General features: G+C 43.3%; 1 protein-coding gene across 7 annotated transcripts in view; it reads left to right on the plus strand.

Annotated features, from left to right (window-relative positions):
- Positions 1-16,221, plus strand: part of GRIP2 (glutamate receptor interacting protein 2) — a 380,534-nt gene that overhangs the window by 291,186 nt on the left and 73,127 nt on the right. For all 7 annotated transcript variants that reach the window (XM_035106515.2, XM_035106510.2, XM_035106512.2 and 4 more), the window contains exons 2-4: positions 13,702-13,782; positions 15,451-15,586; positions 15,991-16,136. In XM_035106515.2, coding sequence (XP_034962406.1) covers positions 13,702-13,782; positions 15,451-15,586; positions 15,991-16,136 — 363 coding nt within the window. The remainder of the gene's footprint in view (positions 1-13,701; positions 13,783-15,450; positions 15,587-15,990; positions 16,137-16,221) is intronic.

Below are 16,221 nucleotides of genomic sequence, written 5' to 3' on the forward strand. Positions count from 1 at the left end.
GCTGTTCGGAAAGCATACTAGTGCAAGTAAATAAATAGGTACCACTGCGGTGGGAAGGTAAACGGCCTTTCCGTGTGCTCTGGCACTCATCACAGAAGTGGTTTAGTCATGCTGGCTACATGACTTGGAAAGCTGTCTGCGGACAAATGCCGGCTCTCTTGGCCTGAAAAGCAAGATGAGCACCGCATCCCATAGTCACCTTTGACTGGACTTAACTGTCCAGGGGTCCTTTACCTTACCTTTACCTTCTATGTCCAGGAATTAGTTCCAGGAAATATTATAACTCCTCCCCTGTATTCTTCCCATTCTTGAATTTCGCACATCTGTGCAGGTTTTACTATCCTGCCCATTTCCAGGAGTGGTGCAAAAAAGATCAGGGCTCCTGGCTGCCAGCCAGCTTCAACCAGAAATACAAATGCTCATGGTGATTTAGCACTGGCTTGAGAGAAATGCTATGTCTAAAATATGTGGGGGTGGTAAATTATCAAAGGAAAATCCAAGCCGAGCGTTAGGAGGCAAGCTCCGAGTAGTATCATCCTCAATGATTTTGCAGGCATCTCCATTGTTTTGTACTGCTTTTAATGGGCTTTTAAATGTTGTTATATTGCTGTGCTCTGTCGCTGCCCATATATTTTATGAGAGGGTGGTGCATATAAATACTTTTGTAAATACAAATAAATAAGATACCCAACAACATTTGATGAGCCGGTGGAAGATCTGTGTATTTAAACACTGTGGCAACCCAATTGTGTAAAAAGAGAAAGAACAGCAGTTCATTATTGACAGTGAAAATGGCCACTGGAGCGCAGACAATCCCCTCTTCTGCCTGTTCCTCACCCACACATTGTGTGGGTGTGTTTGCCCCAGGTGAGCAGTGCTTGGCAAGAGGGCCTGCAGGAAGTTAGCAGTGGGTATCAGGGGGCAGGCGGGGAGTTCCATTTGCAAATCTTTCTTGCCGTTTGGCTTCCCATATTAAACTATTGTGTTAAAGATAAATTGTACTGTCAGTGGGGAAAGGATTATGATCAATTGTGTTAGGTTGTATGGGGCTTCCAAGAGACACAGTGCTTTACAGTACAATATAGTGCAGGCATCCCCAAACTGCGGCCCTCCAGAAGTTTTGGCCTGCAACTCCCATGATCCCTAGCTAACAGGACCAGTGGTCAGGGATGATGGGAATTGTAGTCCAAAACATCTGGAGGGCCGAAGTTTGGGGATGCCTGCTATAGTGGAACAGAACTTGGAATGGAAGGCTCTGAGTTAAAATTCCAGCTCATCCATGAAACTCACTGGATGGTCTTACGTAAGTGTTTTCATGAAGAAAACCCCATATGTATTCATATTCTGGAGAACTTTGCTTGGAAGGGTGGCACACAAATGTAGTTTTGAAAATGTTGTGAACCCAGAACAGGAGCAGTCATTGGGGTGCCTTCCAGATGCTGTTGGACTTCAACTCCCATCAGCCCTATACAGCATGGCCATTGGTCAGAGATGATGGGACTTGTAGTCTGACAATATCTGGAGGGCACTACATGATTCTGAACTGGTGTTGTTTTCCCTGTTGAATATCAGCAACAGCAGCCGCTTTAACTGGTTGCCTGTTTGAAACGGAGCAAATTTCTTCTTAATAGGCTAAAGTCATGACAGTGGTTGCTGTTAGCATTTGGAATTACTTGCACAAGATAGCTTTCTTACTGTTCATCCACTCTGACAAACCTTTTTTTAAAAAAAAAATAAAGAAAATCTGAGCTGTGGATTAATAAGACTTTCATGTTAAAACTTCAGTCTTCCGTATGGCTCAGATCATGTTCCCTTCCTAACAGTCTGACTATTTAAGAAAAAAAAGGATTATTATTATTTTATTGCAATAAGAATATTGCGCTAAATATACATTCCCATGAAGCAATTTTGTCTCATGGTCTTGGTGTTTTGTTTTTTTTTCAAACTGCAGCATGTAATTATTCTGAAAGAAGCATTTTGTAAACAACCTTATTTTATGTGTGTGTGTTTTAAGGAGAAACATTTTTACCTCTGCTCCCCCCCCCTTCTCCACCTGGATTAATGGATTTGCCTGTTTATCTGGCATTGGACTCTACAATAAATCCAGGTTTCCGGGGGTGGGGGGTGTTAATAATTTTTAAAAAGTCTAGCTAACTGCAGCTCTATAATGGGAACTTTAGAAGTGACATTTTAATAGTCAGATAAGGAAATGCCAAGTTGGTGTCATCCCTAAATGAGCTTACTGCTTCTCAATTGTTGGTCTGATAAGTAAGCGTGACAGGAGGTTTCTTTCCCCAAAGGCTTAACAGTAAGAATGTTAGGTGGTTCATTTTTCAGCCCTTTCCTGTATTGTGTTAGGAAGCCTCTTCCTCCAAGGCATATTCTCAGAGGACAGCTCTTTGGCTTTCAGTAGATTTTTTTCCTTTGCTACATTTCTCAATAGATCCATTTGCATGGGGCTCGGTCCACTGGATAGTGTGGGGCTCCTTGTATTTGTTGTTGTTGTTGTTGTTGTTGTTGTTGTTGTTGTTGTTGTTGTATATACCCCAACCATCTGGGCGGCTTCCAACACACACACAAATAAAAAAACAAAACATCAAACATTAATAATAACAATCAGATCCTATATAAAAAGTCACAATAACTTTAAAATAAACAATTTATACCCAATAAAGTAAAAAGCCCCCCTTGCTGATGCTGCTGAGGAAGCAAGGGGAGAGGCAAATGGGAAGGCGGGTGATCATTTTTTATTATATCTAGGACGTTGCTGACAAGGATGTAGCCAATGTCTACAGAAGTAAGTCTGATCTATGTCTGACGTTATGGAGCCTTAACCACTCATAACCTGAGAGACATTTGCAACTCCTTGCAAAAAAGCCTCCTTTGCAACCAACCAAGTGTTGCTGCTTGCTGCTGCGCTCCTCTCTAGCAGCCACCCACAATAAAAGAAAGAAATGGCATTGGGAATGGAGAGAAATGCCCAGAGCGAAGGGAAGAAGTTAACTCCGTCCTACAACTTCAGAAGCTGCGTTGATTTGTATTAAATTCTTTGTTAGGAAGATGTCGGAGCAGCAAGCTTCCCTCTTTATCACACAGTGCAAAAGATGTCAGGTTCACAAAAGGCAGGCAGACTGCTTAATTTGACTCATTACAGAATCAAATACTATCTGGTTTGCCAATTGCAGCTGGCACACTCACCACAAGGGTCTATCTTTCAAATGGACTTTGAGAGCAGGATCTGCTCAATGAGGGAAATGAATTGTTATGTGCCTTGACATCTCTCTCATTGGTCTTTCCTAAATGGTCTCTTGCTGGCTGAGTGATTTGTCCGCTGATTTAACGGCTGTGAGTAAAATTGTTCTTGCTGCCATAAAAAAGGCTAAAGAGACGTGGTGCAACTCTTGTTTGCCACTGACCATTTATATAGCCCTCCATTTGTTCTGACAACAACCTTCTGAAGTGTAGGTCACTGTTCCCCCTTTTTTTTAACCTTGCAAGAACTGAGAGAACTTTCCTGAAGCATTCAGTTTTTGGTACGTGATTTTAAAAAAGAGCATTTGAATGCAGGCCTTATGCTCCCTGGGTTCAGTTTTGAAACTGCTAGAAAGCTCGGCTGCCCCAGGTCCATTTCCTTGGCTCAGATAATGAACAGATTAATTTTGCTTTATGGCAGAAGGTGCCCAGAAGTTGTTTTGTTCTGAGTCTTTGTCTTTCCCTGGCCTAGTTCTGGCTGAGGTGGAAAGCCTATTTGTTTTATTTCTTTATTTAAGGATCTGTAAGCATAGATAGAGTCAGAGTGTATACATAACAATCTAAATAGCAGGTCCCAAAAGCTTCAAATTATCTATAGTATATACAGTATAAAATGGCTGATAGCTCTCTTCAGCATTTAAATTTCCAATAGCTAACTAAAAGCAAAAACGCTGGGGAAGGTGTTCAACACCGCTCTTTTCTTGTCATTCCATCAGTGGAAGCATGTCAGCTTGCCAGATGGAACAACCCTCCCTCTTCTCCCCCTGGGGGCTGTTCTGAGGGTTCCCCCCACCTGTTAGAGCCCATTTCTGTAGGCACAAGGGGCGGAGGGGAGGGGGGAATGGCCCGTTGTGCAAGGGGAAGTCCTTGCACAGGGCTGTCGCTGACAGGTCTCATTAGTTGAATCCCAGCCTAGGCATTCATCCAAGTTTGATTTGTAGTCGATTCCACAGAGCAAAATCAAAGGTCTGGTTTCTAGTATGGCAGGAGTACCTATGGGGAAAATTCTTTTTATAGATTTTTCAAATTATTACAAATCAAACCAAATTGCTTAAATTTAATACAATTTCTTAAAATCAGGTTTCTAGCTCTTGTTGCAATCATATGTCCAAGATTTTCTCCCATAGCTTTGGGGTAATAACCTTAACCATGGCCCATCAGAGGAACACTGTTCCCAGCTGGGGTATGTGGGTCAAGGTGGTCCTTCAGGTAAAGTTATGACTGGGCTACACCCCTTCAGATGATTGGATGGGGGGGGGTTTCCCTTGACTGCATGGTCCTCCAGCCAACTGGGAGGAAGGGTTGATGGGAAAGCATCTCTCTGTGAGGTAAAAATAGAATTATTTTTGGAAGAAAGAGGGGGAGACTTGGAAGGAAGCAGAGCATGAGTGCTAGAAGGCACCTTTGTGGGTTCAAGTAATTCTTTTTCCGAGGTGTTGACGAGGGCCATCTGTTTTGCTGCTTGTAGGAGTGCTAAGCTACTTACTACAAAGGGCAGAGTACAATGGAATTGTAGGTTTTTTGCTACCTTCTGCCTTCCTCTTCTAAAAAAAAATTAAAACATTAAAATGCAAAAACACTTTTGGTACTGCCAGTTTCTGAAACAGGTATCTGAATAATGCAACTGCTCCTCTCTTTTTGAGATTCTTCTGTATACCTTGTGTTACCAAGTCAGGTTCCACATGAATTTTTACAGATTGGGGAGGGGCCTTTTTTTGCCAGTGTTTTAACACCAAGCTTGCAATTGGATTCCTTGATGTTATTTATGGTTTCGCTCAATGGGGATGCAAAACATCAGGAGCTTGTCAAATGGAACAAATAAGACCATTTATTGCACAGAGTAGGGATGTTGCTGCTATCTGCACAAAGCTGTTATTCTTCCAAACACTTAGCTCTGCATAAGTAGACTGTAACACTATTGAAAAATATTCAGATGATTGGCACCTGAGGATGTAGTTGTGGGACAAGAATGCTTTAACAATGGGCAGCTCTTCAGTATGAAGAGCATGTCTGCCTCCTGGGTAGATCTCCCTTCCTGAAAGGCAGTTCTGACAATACAGCTGATTTATTCTGTTACCATTTATTTATACACCACCTTTTGGCCCAGAGGCCCTCTAAGTGGAGAACAGTATCATAATACAAAATATACATACAATAAAGCACAATAAATCAATCAAAATGATACAAAATCACAAAATACCTCTCAATCATGCTGAATATGTGTTGGAACACTCCTTAGCCCTTAGGGCAGGGGTAGGCAACCTAAGGTCCGTGGGCCGGATGCGGCCCAGTTGCCTTCTCAATCCGGCCCACGGACGGTCTGGGAATCAGTGTGTTTTTACCCGAGTAGTGTTATGTATTGGTTTAATTTGTGTACATGAGTTCCTCTGCTAGTCTCTGTAACTACCTTTCCCGCTCCAGGGTGATTCAAATGGGTGTGGTGACAGTTGATTGGTTAACTTGTTAGCACAATTTGGATCCTCACTCTGATAGGGTCCCGCCAAAATCTAAATGTATCCTTTCCCCAACCCCTGCTCCTGAGAGTATAAAAGGAGCCCACCCTTTCCCTCCAGTTGGTCAAGATTCCTACTGCAATAAAGAAGATTGTTCTTGTTGTACAGTGGTACCTCTACTTACGAATAACTGTACTTACGAATGTTTCTACTTACGAACGGAGCTCCGGCCGCCATATTGGGTGCGGTTTAGATAGGATTTTTTCTACTTACGAATTTTAGATAGGGTTGCTTCTACTTACGAATTTTTTCTCCCAATGCATTCCTATGGGATTCGACTTACAATTTTTTTGACTTACGAATGTGCATTCGGAACACATTAAATTCGTAAGTAGAGGTACCACTGTACTTGACTCCTAGCAGTTCCTTGCTAGTATGCTGACTCACTACTCAGGGCTGACTTCACGAAGAGCTGAAATCGCACTCACGACATAATAAGTAGAATGTGTCCTTTTATTTAAAATGCATCTCTGGGTTATTTGTGGGGCCTGCCTGGTGTTTTTACAGGAGTAGAATGTGTGCTTTTATTTAAAATGCACCTCTGGGTTATTTGGGGGGCATAGAAATTCTTTCATTTCCCCCCCCCCCCAAAAAAAGTCCAGCCCACCACATGGCCTGAGGGACAGTGGACCGGCCCACGGCTGAAAAAGTTTGCTGACCCCTGCCTTAGGCAATGGAACAGGAAACCTATGGCTCGATACCTCTATCTCTTACCTAGGGTGTACACACTCCCCTCACATCTCTCACTTTGGAGTGGGGCAGGTTCTGCCTGAGGCAGAAACAACTCTCTCCCACTGCTGCCAACCAGCTAGCATTATAGTAACCAGAGCATGGAGGGAAAAATAATTCTTACAAACCCTCATGTTCACAAAAACACTTACTTCCTGTCCCCCTCACCAGCAAAATCCCCAAACTGCTTAGGTGTGCATTCTATTCACACACTGCGATTCTTTACGTCGAAGATGAGCTGCTATCCCATGCGAGTTTGTGCCTCCAACATTAATTACGCTTGTAAAAACATTGTATTGTGTAAGGAAGCCAAGCAACTGAATCTGGACTGAACTGGGCAAGGTGTTCCATGTGGAACACAGGAGGGGGGCACCTTTCATGGGCTGGAAATCACTGAAATGCCTGGTGATATACTTGCTAAAAATGCCCGGTTCCTTGTGGCTGGTTATCTCAAACAATCAGGCCGGCTCTACCATTAAGTAGAGCAAGGCTCCAGTGATGCGATACTAAGAAACAGAGCTCTGCGTGTCCTGCATCCCTTCAGCTAGCTTGTCACCCTTTAGATGCAGTGGAGGATGCTACCCTGTTGAAGTAAAATTCAATTGGCATAGAACTAGGGGGGGGAGGGGAGTTGCCCTCATGCTGTTCACCTCAGGTGGCAAATAGTCTTGGGCTGTTTCTGCAAGCAACCACAGTGCTCAGGTTCATAGAATCATAGAGTTGGAAGAGACCACAAGGGCCATCCAGTCCAACCCCCTGCCAAGCAGGAAACACCATCAAAGCATTCTTGACATATGCCTGTCAAGCCTCTGCTTAAAGACCTCCAAAGAAGGAGACTCCACCACACTCCTTGGTAGCAAATTCCACTGCCGAACAGCTCTTACTGTCAGGAAGTTCTTCCTAATGTTTAGGTGGAATCTGCTTTCTTGAAGTTTGAATCCATTGCTCCGTGTCCGCTTCTCTGGTTCATACTGGAAAAGACACTCTGTTGTCTCCCTGTGCAACTCTGTTCCTCATCAGTGACCATTTCTAGAGCTTACCTGCCCTTTAAACAAATCCAGTGTCAAACCTGTGGATGTCATAGTTTCCCAGCCAAGAAACTAAGGGCATTGTTGCTCTGTTGGCATTGGGAATTTCTTGACAGCCTACACAAGAATAGTAGCCATGTAGGCATATTGGAAGCTGCCCATCTAGATCAGCATTGCCTGCAGCAGCTGACTTTGTTTAGTTGTTTAGTCGTGTCCGACTCTTCGTGACCCCATGGACCATAGCACGCCAGGCACTCCTGTTGCACTGCCTCCCGCAGTTTGGTCAAACTCATGTTCGTAGCTTCGAGAACACTGTCCAGCCATCTCGTCCTCTGTCGTCCCCTTCTCCTTGTGCCCTCCATCTTTCCCAACATCGGGGTCTTTTCCAGGGAGTCTTCTCTTCTCATGAGGTGGCCAAAGTATTGGAGCCTCAGCTTCACGATCTGTCTTTTCAGTGAGCACTCAGGGCTGATTTCCTTAAGAATGGATTTCCTTAAGAATGCAGTCCATGGGACTCTCAAGAGTCTCCTCCAGCACCATAATTCAAAAGCATCAATTCTTCGGCGATCAGCCTTCTTTATGGTCCAGCTCTCACTTCCATGCATCACTACTGGGAAAACCATAGCTTTAACTATGCAGCAGCTGACTATCCTGGGTTTATGGGGAGGGATATTTCCTGGGCTGTCTGGAGATGCTGGGGATTGAACTCAGGATCTTCTGCATTCAAAGCAAATGTGCTACCTACCACTGAGCCCACAGCTCTTCCCCTGCAGAGATAATATATATCTGCGTAGCACATAATATCTTTTTGTGCAGCATGTCTGATGTGAACGCTCCTTTCTGCACTTCTCGTGATATGCTGAAGTTATAACCATTAGAAAAAGAACTTTCCAGTGGTAGACATGAGCGCACATGTCCTAATACACAGTGCACTTTTAGTTGGAGGTTAAAAATTGGAGAGGTGTCAGATCTCTCTCTCTCTCTCTCTCTCTCTCTCTCTCTCTCTCTCTCTCTCTCTCTCTCTCTCTCTCTCTCTCTCTCTCTCTCTCTCTCACTTTTTTTTCCTGGAGGGAAAGCTCGTAAGAGCCTATTGTTCCCATGACGCTCCTAAGATGACATGGTAAGAATGAGGACAGGATATTAACACACAATATAAGAGCCTTAATTGAAGATGGGGTAGAGAAGGGAGGAGGGAAATATATCTAATAAAGTAAACCTGATTGACAAAGCAGGAAGCCAGCCAGATATGAACAAAAGGCGCACAGCAGGGAAATGAATGCAAGCAAATGCCAATTCACACTTCAGCAGGCACCTTCCTTGACTGCTCAAACATTTTCAGTCAGATAATGAGCAAAAACAAACACTTTAGCATCCTCCTCTCTGCTGGGGAAAAGAGCTCAAAAGGAATGGAGGGGAGAGAGGGAAAGTCTTGGTGCTAATTGTTTGCCATCTGAACTGTCAGTGAAATGCCAGAGGTTTTTGTTGACTGGCACCTTTGCTGAATGATGGCTAATTGTGAATGGTGAAAGTAGATTTATTATTGCTGGCTCAGGCCATTTAGCTGTTTTTTGCAAATCTTGATGATGATGAGCTGGTTTACCTTGGGCCACACTCTTGAAATGCTAGCTTAGCTGTCAAGCTCGTTTGTTTGTCCGCACCATTTGCACTTCTGGGGCAGGGTGCTACTGATGCTGAGGGTGTTACATCAGCTGTTGCTTTGGGGTTACCAAAAGGAAATCTCAACACTCATTCTTGGTGCTCGGGAAGGGATTGCTGAAGTGTCTGTAATGAGAAGCAGATGGCTGATGGCATGTCTGGGGCATCCATGTAATTGTGAAGCTGGCTTCCGTGGCTCCCTAGTGCAGCCAGTCTCTGCTTCTGGACTAGGAACTCACAGTGGCAAAATTGTGTGCCTGCCTGTCCCATAGAAATGCTTTAGGTAATTTCTCACAACAACCACAACAACAACCACAACAACAACCACTTATATTGCCAGATACCACCCTGAGCTCGCTATGGCACCCAAAAGTGTCAGTTTTTGTTCTCTTTTTTTAATCTTGGAACTGCTAAGGCAGCACTCTGGCAAGTATTCAAGGCATGGTTTGAAATAGGGCTGGGGGAGAAATTTGATTCAATTCACATTTAAAAGCTAACTTTACCTAATTTGTACTTTCCCAAACAACATGTGAACTGAAACACAGCCATCCTTTGAAATCTGCACTTTTTTTAAATTTTGCAACGCTGTTCTCCAGCCAAGAAATGTATACAAAAATACATAACATAGGTTTAAATGTGCATAAAAATAAAGATGGTAGTGAAAATAAAATGTGTTGTATTAGGAGAAATGGTTTTGCAAAAGATGTGTGTACATTTGGCAAAATAGCCTACAAAATGTGTATATCAGGGTAAATTTGGTGATGAATCTTCATGGAATTGTAGCGTTGGAAGGGACTGCAAGGGTCATCTAGTCCAAATCCCTGCAGTGCAAATATCTTCCACCCAACATGGGGCTCAAAGCCATGCCTCTGAGATTAAGAGTCTCATGCTCTACAAATTGAGCTATTACCTGCATATTTTTTTAAAAAAGAATCACAAACTGACACGAAAATATGGAGAACTGAACTTGCGATTGGGGGAAAAAAATGAGAAACTGAAAGGGACCTAAATTGACAGATTCACCCACCTGTAGCTTTAAGTGCTTGAGGAGGTGCTTTGGAAGCCATTATAAAGTCCAAACTTTTGTCAGACTACCTGGATGGTTGAAATGAACTTTATTATTATCATTATTTATATTCGTATTAGGCAGGCTGTTTCCCAACTAAACGATAAAATTGTAGACAATTAACTGTATGCATCTTTGCAGTTTACTAAATTAATTTGAGTATGAATTGAAACAACAATAATTCTGAAGCAAGAAGCATAATTTCTGTATGCTTCCGAATACCACTTGCTGGGAACTGTAACTGGAGAGGTCCTCAGGTCCTACCGTACTTTGCAGGCTTCTGGTGGGTTGGCTGCAGTGAAAACAGGATGTTGGCCTCATGAGCCTCTGGCCCAGTGGCGGAGCTTCATGCTCCGGCACCGGGGAGCGGAGAGAAGGCAGGGGTGGGGTTGGCACACGTCTTGGGGGCGGGGTGCAGCCGCAGTGGCACCCCACCGGGATCGCGCTGCCGGGGGCGGTGCACTCCCCCCCACTCCTCTTCCTCTGCCAGTGCTTTGACCTAATCCAGCATGGCTTTTTATGTTGTTTGTTTACACACATTGTCAAGCAGGCCCCATCTTAGGGACATTCCAGACAGGGTGCTTTTTTAGTGTTGGTCGTATTTTTCATTAAAAACAACAACATAGCTACTAAATTTCATTGGAGGGCATCTTTTGGTATATGGCAACCATCTGGTCAATGGAATATGTATTTTTTTAAAAAATCAATTAAACTTCATGGTCCTATTTCTATGCTCCTGTGTTTGGGGTGGTGAAGTTTTTCCCAGAGCACACTCCATCCTGTTCCTGAACTGTAGCATTTCTTTCATTGAGGTGTTGCTAGGGAGGAAAGCTACTTTCAGTTGCTGATCCAGTAAAAAACAAATGAACAGCCAGCTGACTTCAGCAGGGTGTGGGGTGGGGTGTATAAATATATACAGTATATCAGAAGAGCATTTTCTGATGCCATTCAGAGCCTTGGGGTGCTTCCATATTTCCCCTACCAAAAAAATTACCACCATCAACTGCTGCACTCCTCAAAATCAATGACAATGGTTCTGACTTAAAACTCCGCTTGTTTTCCCATGGAGTGGGAAGAGGTGTACCTCGGGTTTGGCAAATGTGGGGCCCCAGGCCTGGAGTGTGTGTGCAAAAATCACCTATCAGACTATGGTGTGTGTCACGTATGTGTGTGTGGCGACACAACACCGCTGTTTTGACGAGATCAAACACGGGAGAAGTTTTTCGTCCTTCTCACACTGTAGCAAAAACACATAGATGTTTTTTCACACTTCCTCCTCGCCTCTCCCTCTTTCCTGATGCTTTGAGCATTTGGGTTGTGTGAAATTTAGTGATTTCTAATGTGGCTATTGCAGCACAGCGATTTTTAGTTTCCAGGTGGGGCAACCAATACAGCTCCTTGCCAAGGGCACAAGGAACCCTACCTTGGGGTATGGGGCATGTATGTGCACAGGGCTCTGGTAAGCGTTTTCCCTAAGCCCCCAAAAAGAAATACTGTGAATTAGGTTTAACTTTGACACATGCAGCTGTTCTCCAGTATGGGTTCCACATTTATGGTATGCAAAGTGACTGAAATTTAATAAGCATGTTGCATTTAAAACTGGCATTTCTGTACGATTCCACCACTCTCAACTATGCGTTGATTTTTTATTTTATTTTATTTTTTACTTTCCAGTACGAAGCAAATATCCAGTGGGTGCTGCAGTGATCAGACACTTGATAAGTACCTATTAGAGACTGAATGGGTTTGGGACCCTGAGAGTTAACTCCTTCTGTGCAGTAAATTATAGGCTGCAGTGAGATGCATTGCAAGTATTGTACCCTTGGGTTCCCTTAAAACTGTTTTCGTTCTATCAGTATTGAAGTTTCTGTGATTTGATACAGTCAGTAAATGCGGGAGGAAAAGAGATTTGAGAGTTCTTATTTCCTGGCAAATAAGTATCTCCTTGGGGGAAAAAAAATGCACGTCAGAAGTGAAATCCATATTTAATTATACCATTTGCATTTTAAGCTGATACTCTTTTATATACTGTTTCCGTGCCGCCACCCCCACCCCCACTTTGAAGTTGCAGCAAGGAGAGGTGACTTTGAAATAAAAGGATGCAAGGGAACAGGTGATTGAATTCAAGTATAGTGATTTAGTGCTCTGTTGGTATCCTGATGTATGATTCCATTTCTGGGGACCATGAGTTTCTGCGCAAGTGTTATGGCATGCTTAAAGCCATATGGGAATGATGTTCTTTCACCCTTAAAGGGTTATCTCATGGAAAATAAATCAGATTGTCCTTTTATCACTGCTGTCCTGGAAAAGTGCTACTGGAGTAGGGAGGCCATATTTAGTCTTAGGTGTAAAGCAATCTTCCACATGCCTCACAGCATTGCCCTGCCACAACATTAAGTAGCCCTTATGCACACTGCACAATGGAACTTCCCCTTCCTCTCCTCTGTGCACTCCCACCTTCAAATCTGCCATGACGATTTCCCCAACTCTCCACAGCAGATAGAGGTGTGGGAAAACATAGCACACAATGACATTGTTGGATCTGACCCATTGTAAGTCGCTTTGACTCTTCCACCAATTGCCAAAGGGGATAGAGCAGGAACGAGGCTGCTTGCAAGGTGGCGAGGCTACCGTAGCCTCCAAAGCAGTATAAGAAGCCTCTAAATCAGGCATCCCCAAACTGCGGCCCTCCAGATGTTTTGGCCTACAACTCCCATGATCCCTAGCTAACAGCACCAGTGGTCGGGGAAGATGGGAATTGTAGTCCAAAACATCTGGAGGGACGAAGTTTGGGGATGCCTGCTCTAAATGCTATGGTGGGTGGTAGAGAAGTCACCAAGGAATGCCATTTTCAGCACTATCTCTACAGCCACAGTAACATGTACGCTAATTCTGAAGGTTATAAAAGGACTTTGCAAGGAAGTTTACAAAGCCAAAATTCAGATAACCAGAGTTCCAAAAAATTATCTGTGAGGACCCTATTCCATGAGGATTCAGTCAGTTGATGTTGATGTTGTTTTGCATGGAGAGACAACTTTGTGAGAGCAGTGACATCACTCAAACTTTTCTGATTCTTCTGCAGAAAAGTAATAGTTAAATGTTGGGTAAGCCAAAATTCAAATCACCCTTTGCTTAACTCTAAGGGTTTTTTTCCGAGTGACTATTAAATTTTACTTGTGATGCTCAGGCACTGCCAGCCGGCAACGTGCAGTTTGCAAGTGTTAAAATGTGTGAGACTCAAGATTTTCAAATGCTTGGTGTCAACACAGCATTATAAAATGTCAACGAAACAAAAAGTTGTAAGAAATATTTGCCATGCAAGTTAAGAATTAAAAGCAATGATTATTTTGGGCTTGCTTATAAAGCCCGCAGACCACTCGTGGGTTGTGACCTACAGGTTAGGAAGCACTTGTTTTATAATTTGCACATCAGTCTGTTGTGATTTTTGTTTTGGTAGATGATGGCCCTTACTCGAAAGGGAGCAAAGACTCAGGTGGACTGGACACAGCCCTGGTTTCAAGAAGGCAAAGTATACCAGGTAACTGGCGTATTCTTTTAGCCATGTATACCTTTTTTAGGTCAGTTAGGTTTCATTCTCAGTTTGGTAACCATCAAAAGTTGTTTGCTGGGTGTGGTAGAGTCGCTATGCTAACTTTCTGGCAGGTGGGCTGCTTATTGGAAAGGACTGGTGCAGTGCTCATGCCCCAGCAGATGTTGGGTGGGTGCTCCTGGCCACGGGCTCACCTGGTAGCTACACTCGTAGGTTGCAATTTAAATATTTCCCACTGTGTCAACACTAGATCAGGGTCATAATGGGAAATTAAAATTGCTGCTGCAGAAATGCATGTGTCTTTGGGGGGGACAGGGGCATGTTAGGACAGGGATTAATGTTGCTGAGCTCTAATGGGGGCACTTGAGCCCTGGAAGCTGCCTGCAGATACTAGTAGTTCCTGATGCAGTAAACCATGGTTTGCACCAATGGCCGTAGAGATGTGTTGCTGCACCAAGGTTAGCTCCAAAAATTAAAAGGAGGGAATTTGCATGTGATGAAAAAGCATGCAATCCCTGCAGCACTCCTGACCTCATAACCGAAGTTAAGAAATGGGGCAGCAGTAGGCTCAGGTAATTCCTATAATAATAATAATCATCATAATAATCATAATTACAAAGCCAAAAGGAGGAAATGGAAAAATATGTTGAAGGTGAGGAGGAAGAGGAGAAAAGAGCTATTGAAGAGCACATTCCAACTACTACTCATTTTTATTGTTCCTTCAGTTTTGATTGATCAGTCGCATGAGTTGCGATATATTCTGTAGCAGCTTGAGCTCGTAATAGTGAAGACTTGTAAAACATGCTCTACTCGTATGCATTACAAGGCTGAAGAGTGATAAATATTTATAGGGGGACCATTATGCAGCACTTATTCACCTTCATTCATGCATTAATGTCAGATTATCATTTAAATGGCACAGGTGTGATATTCTTCGTTCTTCCATTACTGAGTGTCCTTGGGTTTAGGCCCATTTGCAGTCACCTGTGGATACTGTGGCACCTACACCTGTTTGCACCATGGAGAAGTTCAGGATCATCAATGCAATCCAAAGCAGAAAATGCATAGAAGAGAGAGCAGTGGGTCCTGAGCACTTAAATCGGCACATAACATTATACAAGAACTAATATACAGCAAGCCTTTTCCTCTTCTGAAACAGACAGCAAGTACAGTCGTACCTCGGGTTACGAACAACTCGGGTTACGAACAACTCGGGTTACGAACTGCGCAAACCCGGAAGTATTTTCGGCCGCGTGCGCGGTTTGCGCATGCGCAAAATGGCGGTTCGGGTTACGAACTTTTCGGGTTACGAACTGCGACCCGGAACAGATCGTGTTCGTAACCCGAGGTATTACTGTAATAAGACTTAAAACAAAACAAAAAACCAGCCTGGCACACTATCGACCTTATTTTTGGAAACACATGTGCCAAAGATCTTGGGCAACCCTTAGCAAAGACTCTCTTATCCCCCCCAAACATAGACAGTTTGGGGAAAATAAAGTAGGGAGGATTGGGCAGTTATTAAGCACCTTGAGCATCTCCATTGTCTGTGATGTTGTATGTAAATGCTGAAATGTATTTTTCACTGTTTTACTTACGATATGTGCTGGGCAGTGTAACAATGTCCAGGGATTTCTTCCTACATTTTCTCCACAGAAGAATTCAGAGGAGTCACTATTGTGGAACTGATTAAAAAAGAAGGAAGCACCCTTGGCTTAACTATATCTGGTGGTACAGATAAAGATGGTAAACCAAGAGTTTCCAACCTGAGACCAGGAGGGCTGGCAGCAAGGTAAACCAATCACATTGACAAGGATAGATTTCATTGTCTTGGGATCACGCATCACCAGCAATTTTTTAAAGCACTTTTTGCATGTTAGATAGCTGAATAATAACTTCTTCCAGCCTCACCTCCTAGCACAACTTTACTAGTTATGATTCAGTGGGTGCATATTATAAACCTTTTTCTCATTTCCCTGAACCTTCCTTATTAAAAAATAAAGAAAAATGCTTTTGTGCACGGTTCTCAAGTAATATCTGCTGTTACTTTCCATATGGCATTTAAGTTCACATTCCTCATTATGTAGGTAGTTCTCTCTATTTAATAAGCCAGTAAGGATGCAATTGCAGATAATGTGAATTATGAAAAGGGTGCTGGAAAGATGCAATTGAAATGTTTTGTTGTGTTTGTTGCAGGAGCGACCAGCTAAACGTGGGTGACTACATCAAGTCAGTGAATGGGATTAACCTGACGAAACTTCGCCATGACGAAATCATAAGCCTGTTGAAGAACGTGGGGGAAAGGGTGGTGCTAGAGGTAGAATACGAGCTGCCACTAGCGGGTTAGTACCTCCTGGGTGGAGTTACTGCTGTAATGTTTCAATATTTAGGTGGCTTCCCCTCCCCTCCTTGCCTCTTGTACGAAAT

The sequence above is a fragment of the Zootoca vivipara genome, chromosome 2, assembly GCF_963506605.1.
Source record: "Zootoca vivipara chromosome 2, rZooViv1.1, whole genome shotgun sequence".
Taxonomy (NCBI): domain Eukaryota; kingdom Metazoa; phylum Chordata; class Lepidosauria; order Squamata; family Lacertidae; genus Zootoca; species Zootoca vivipara.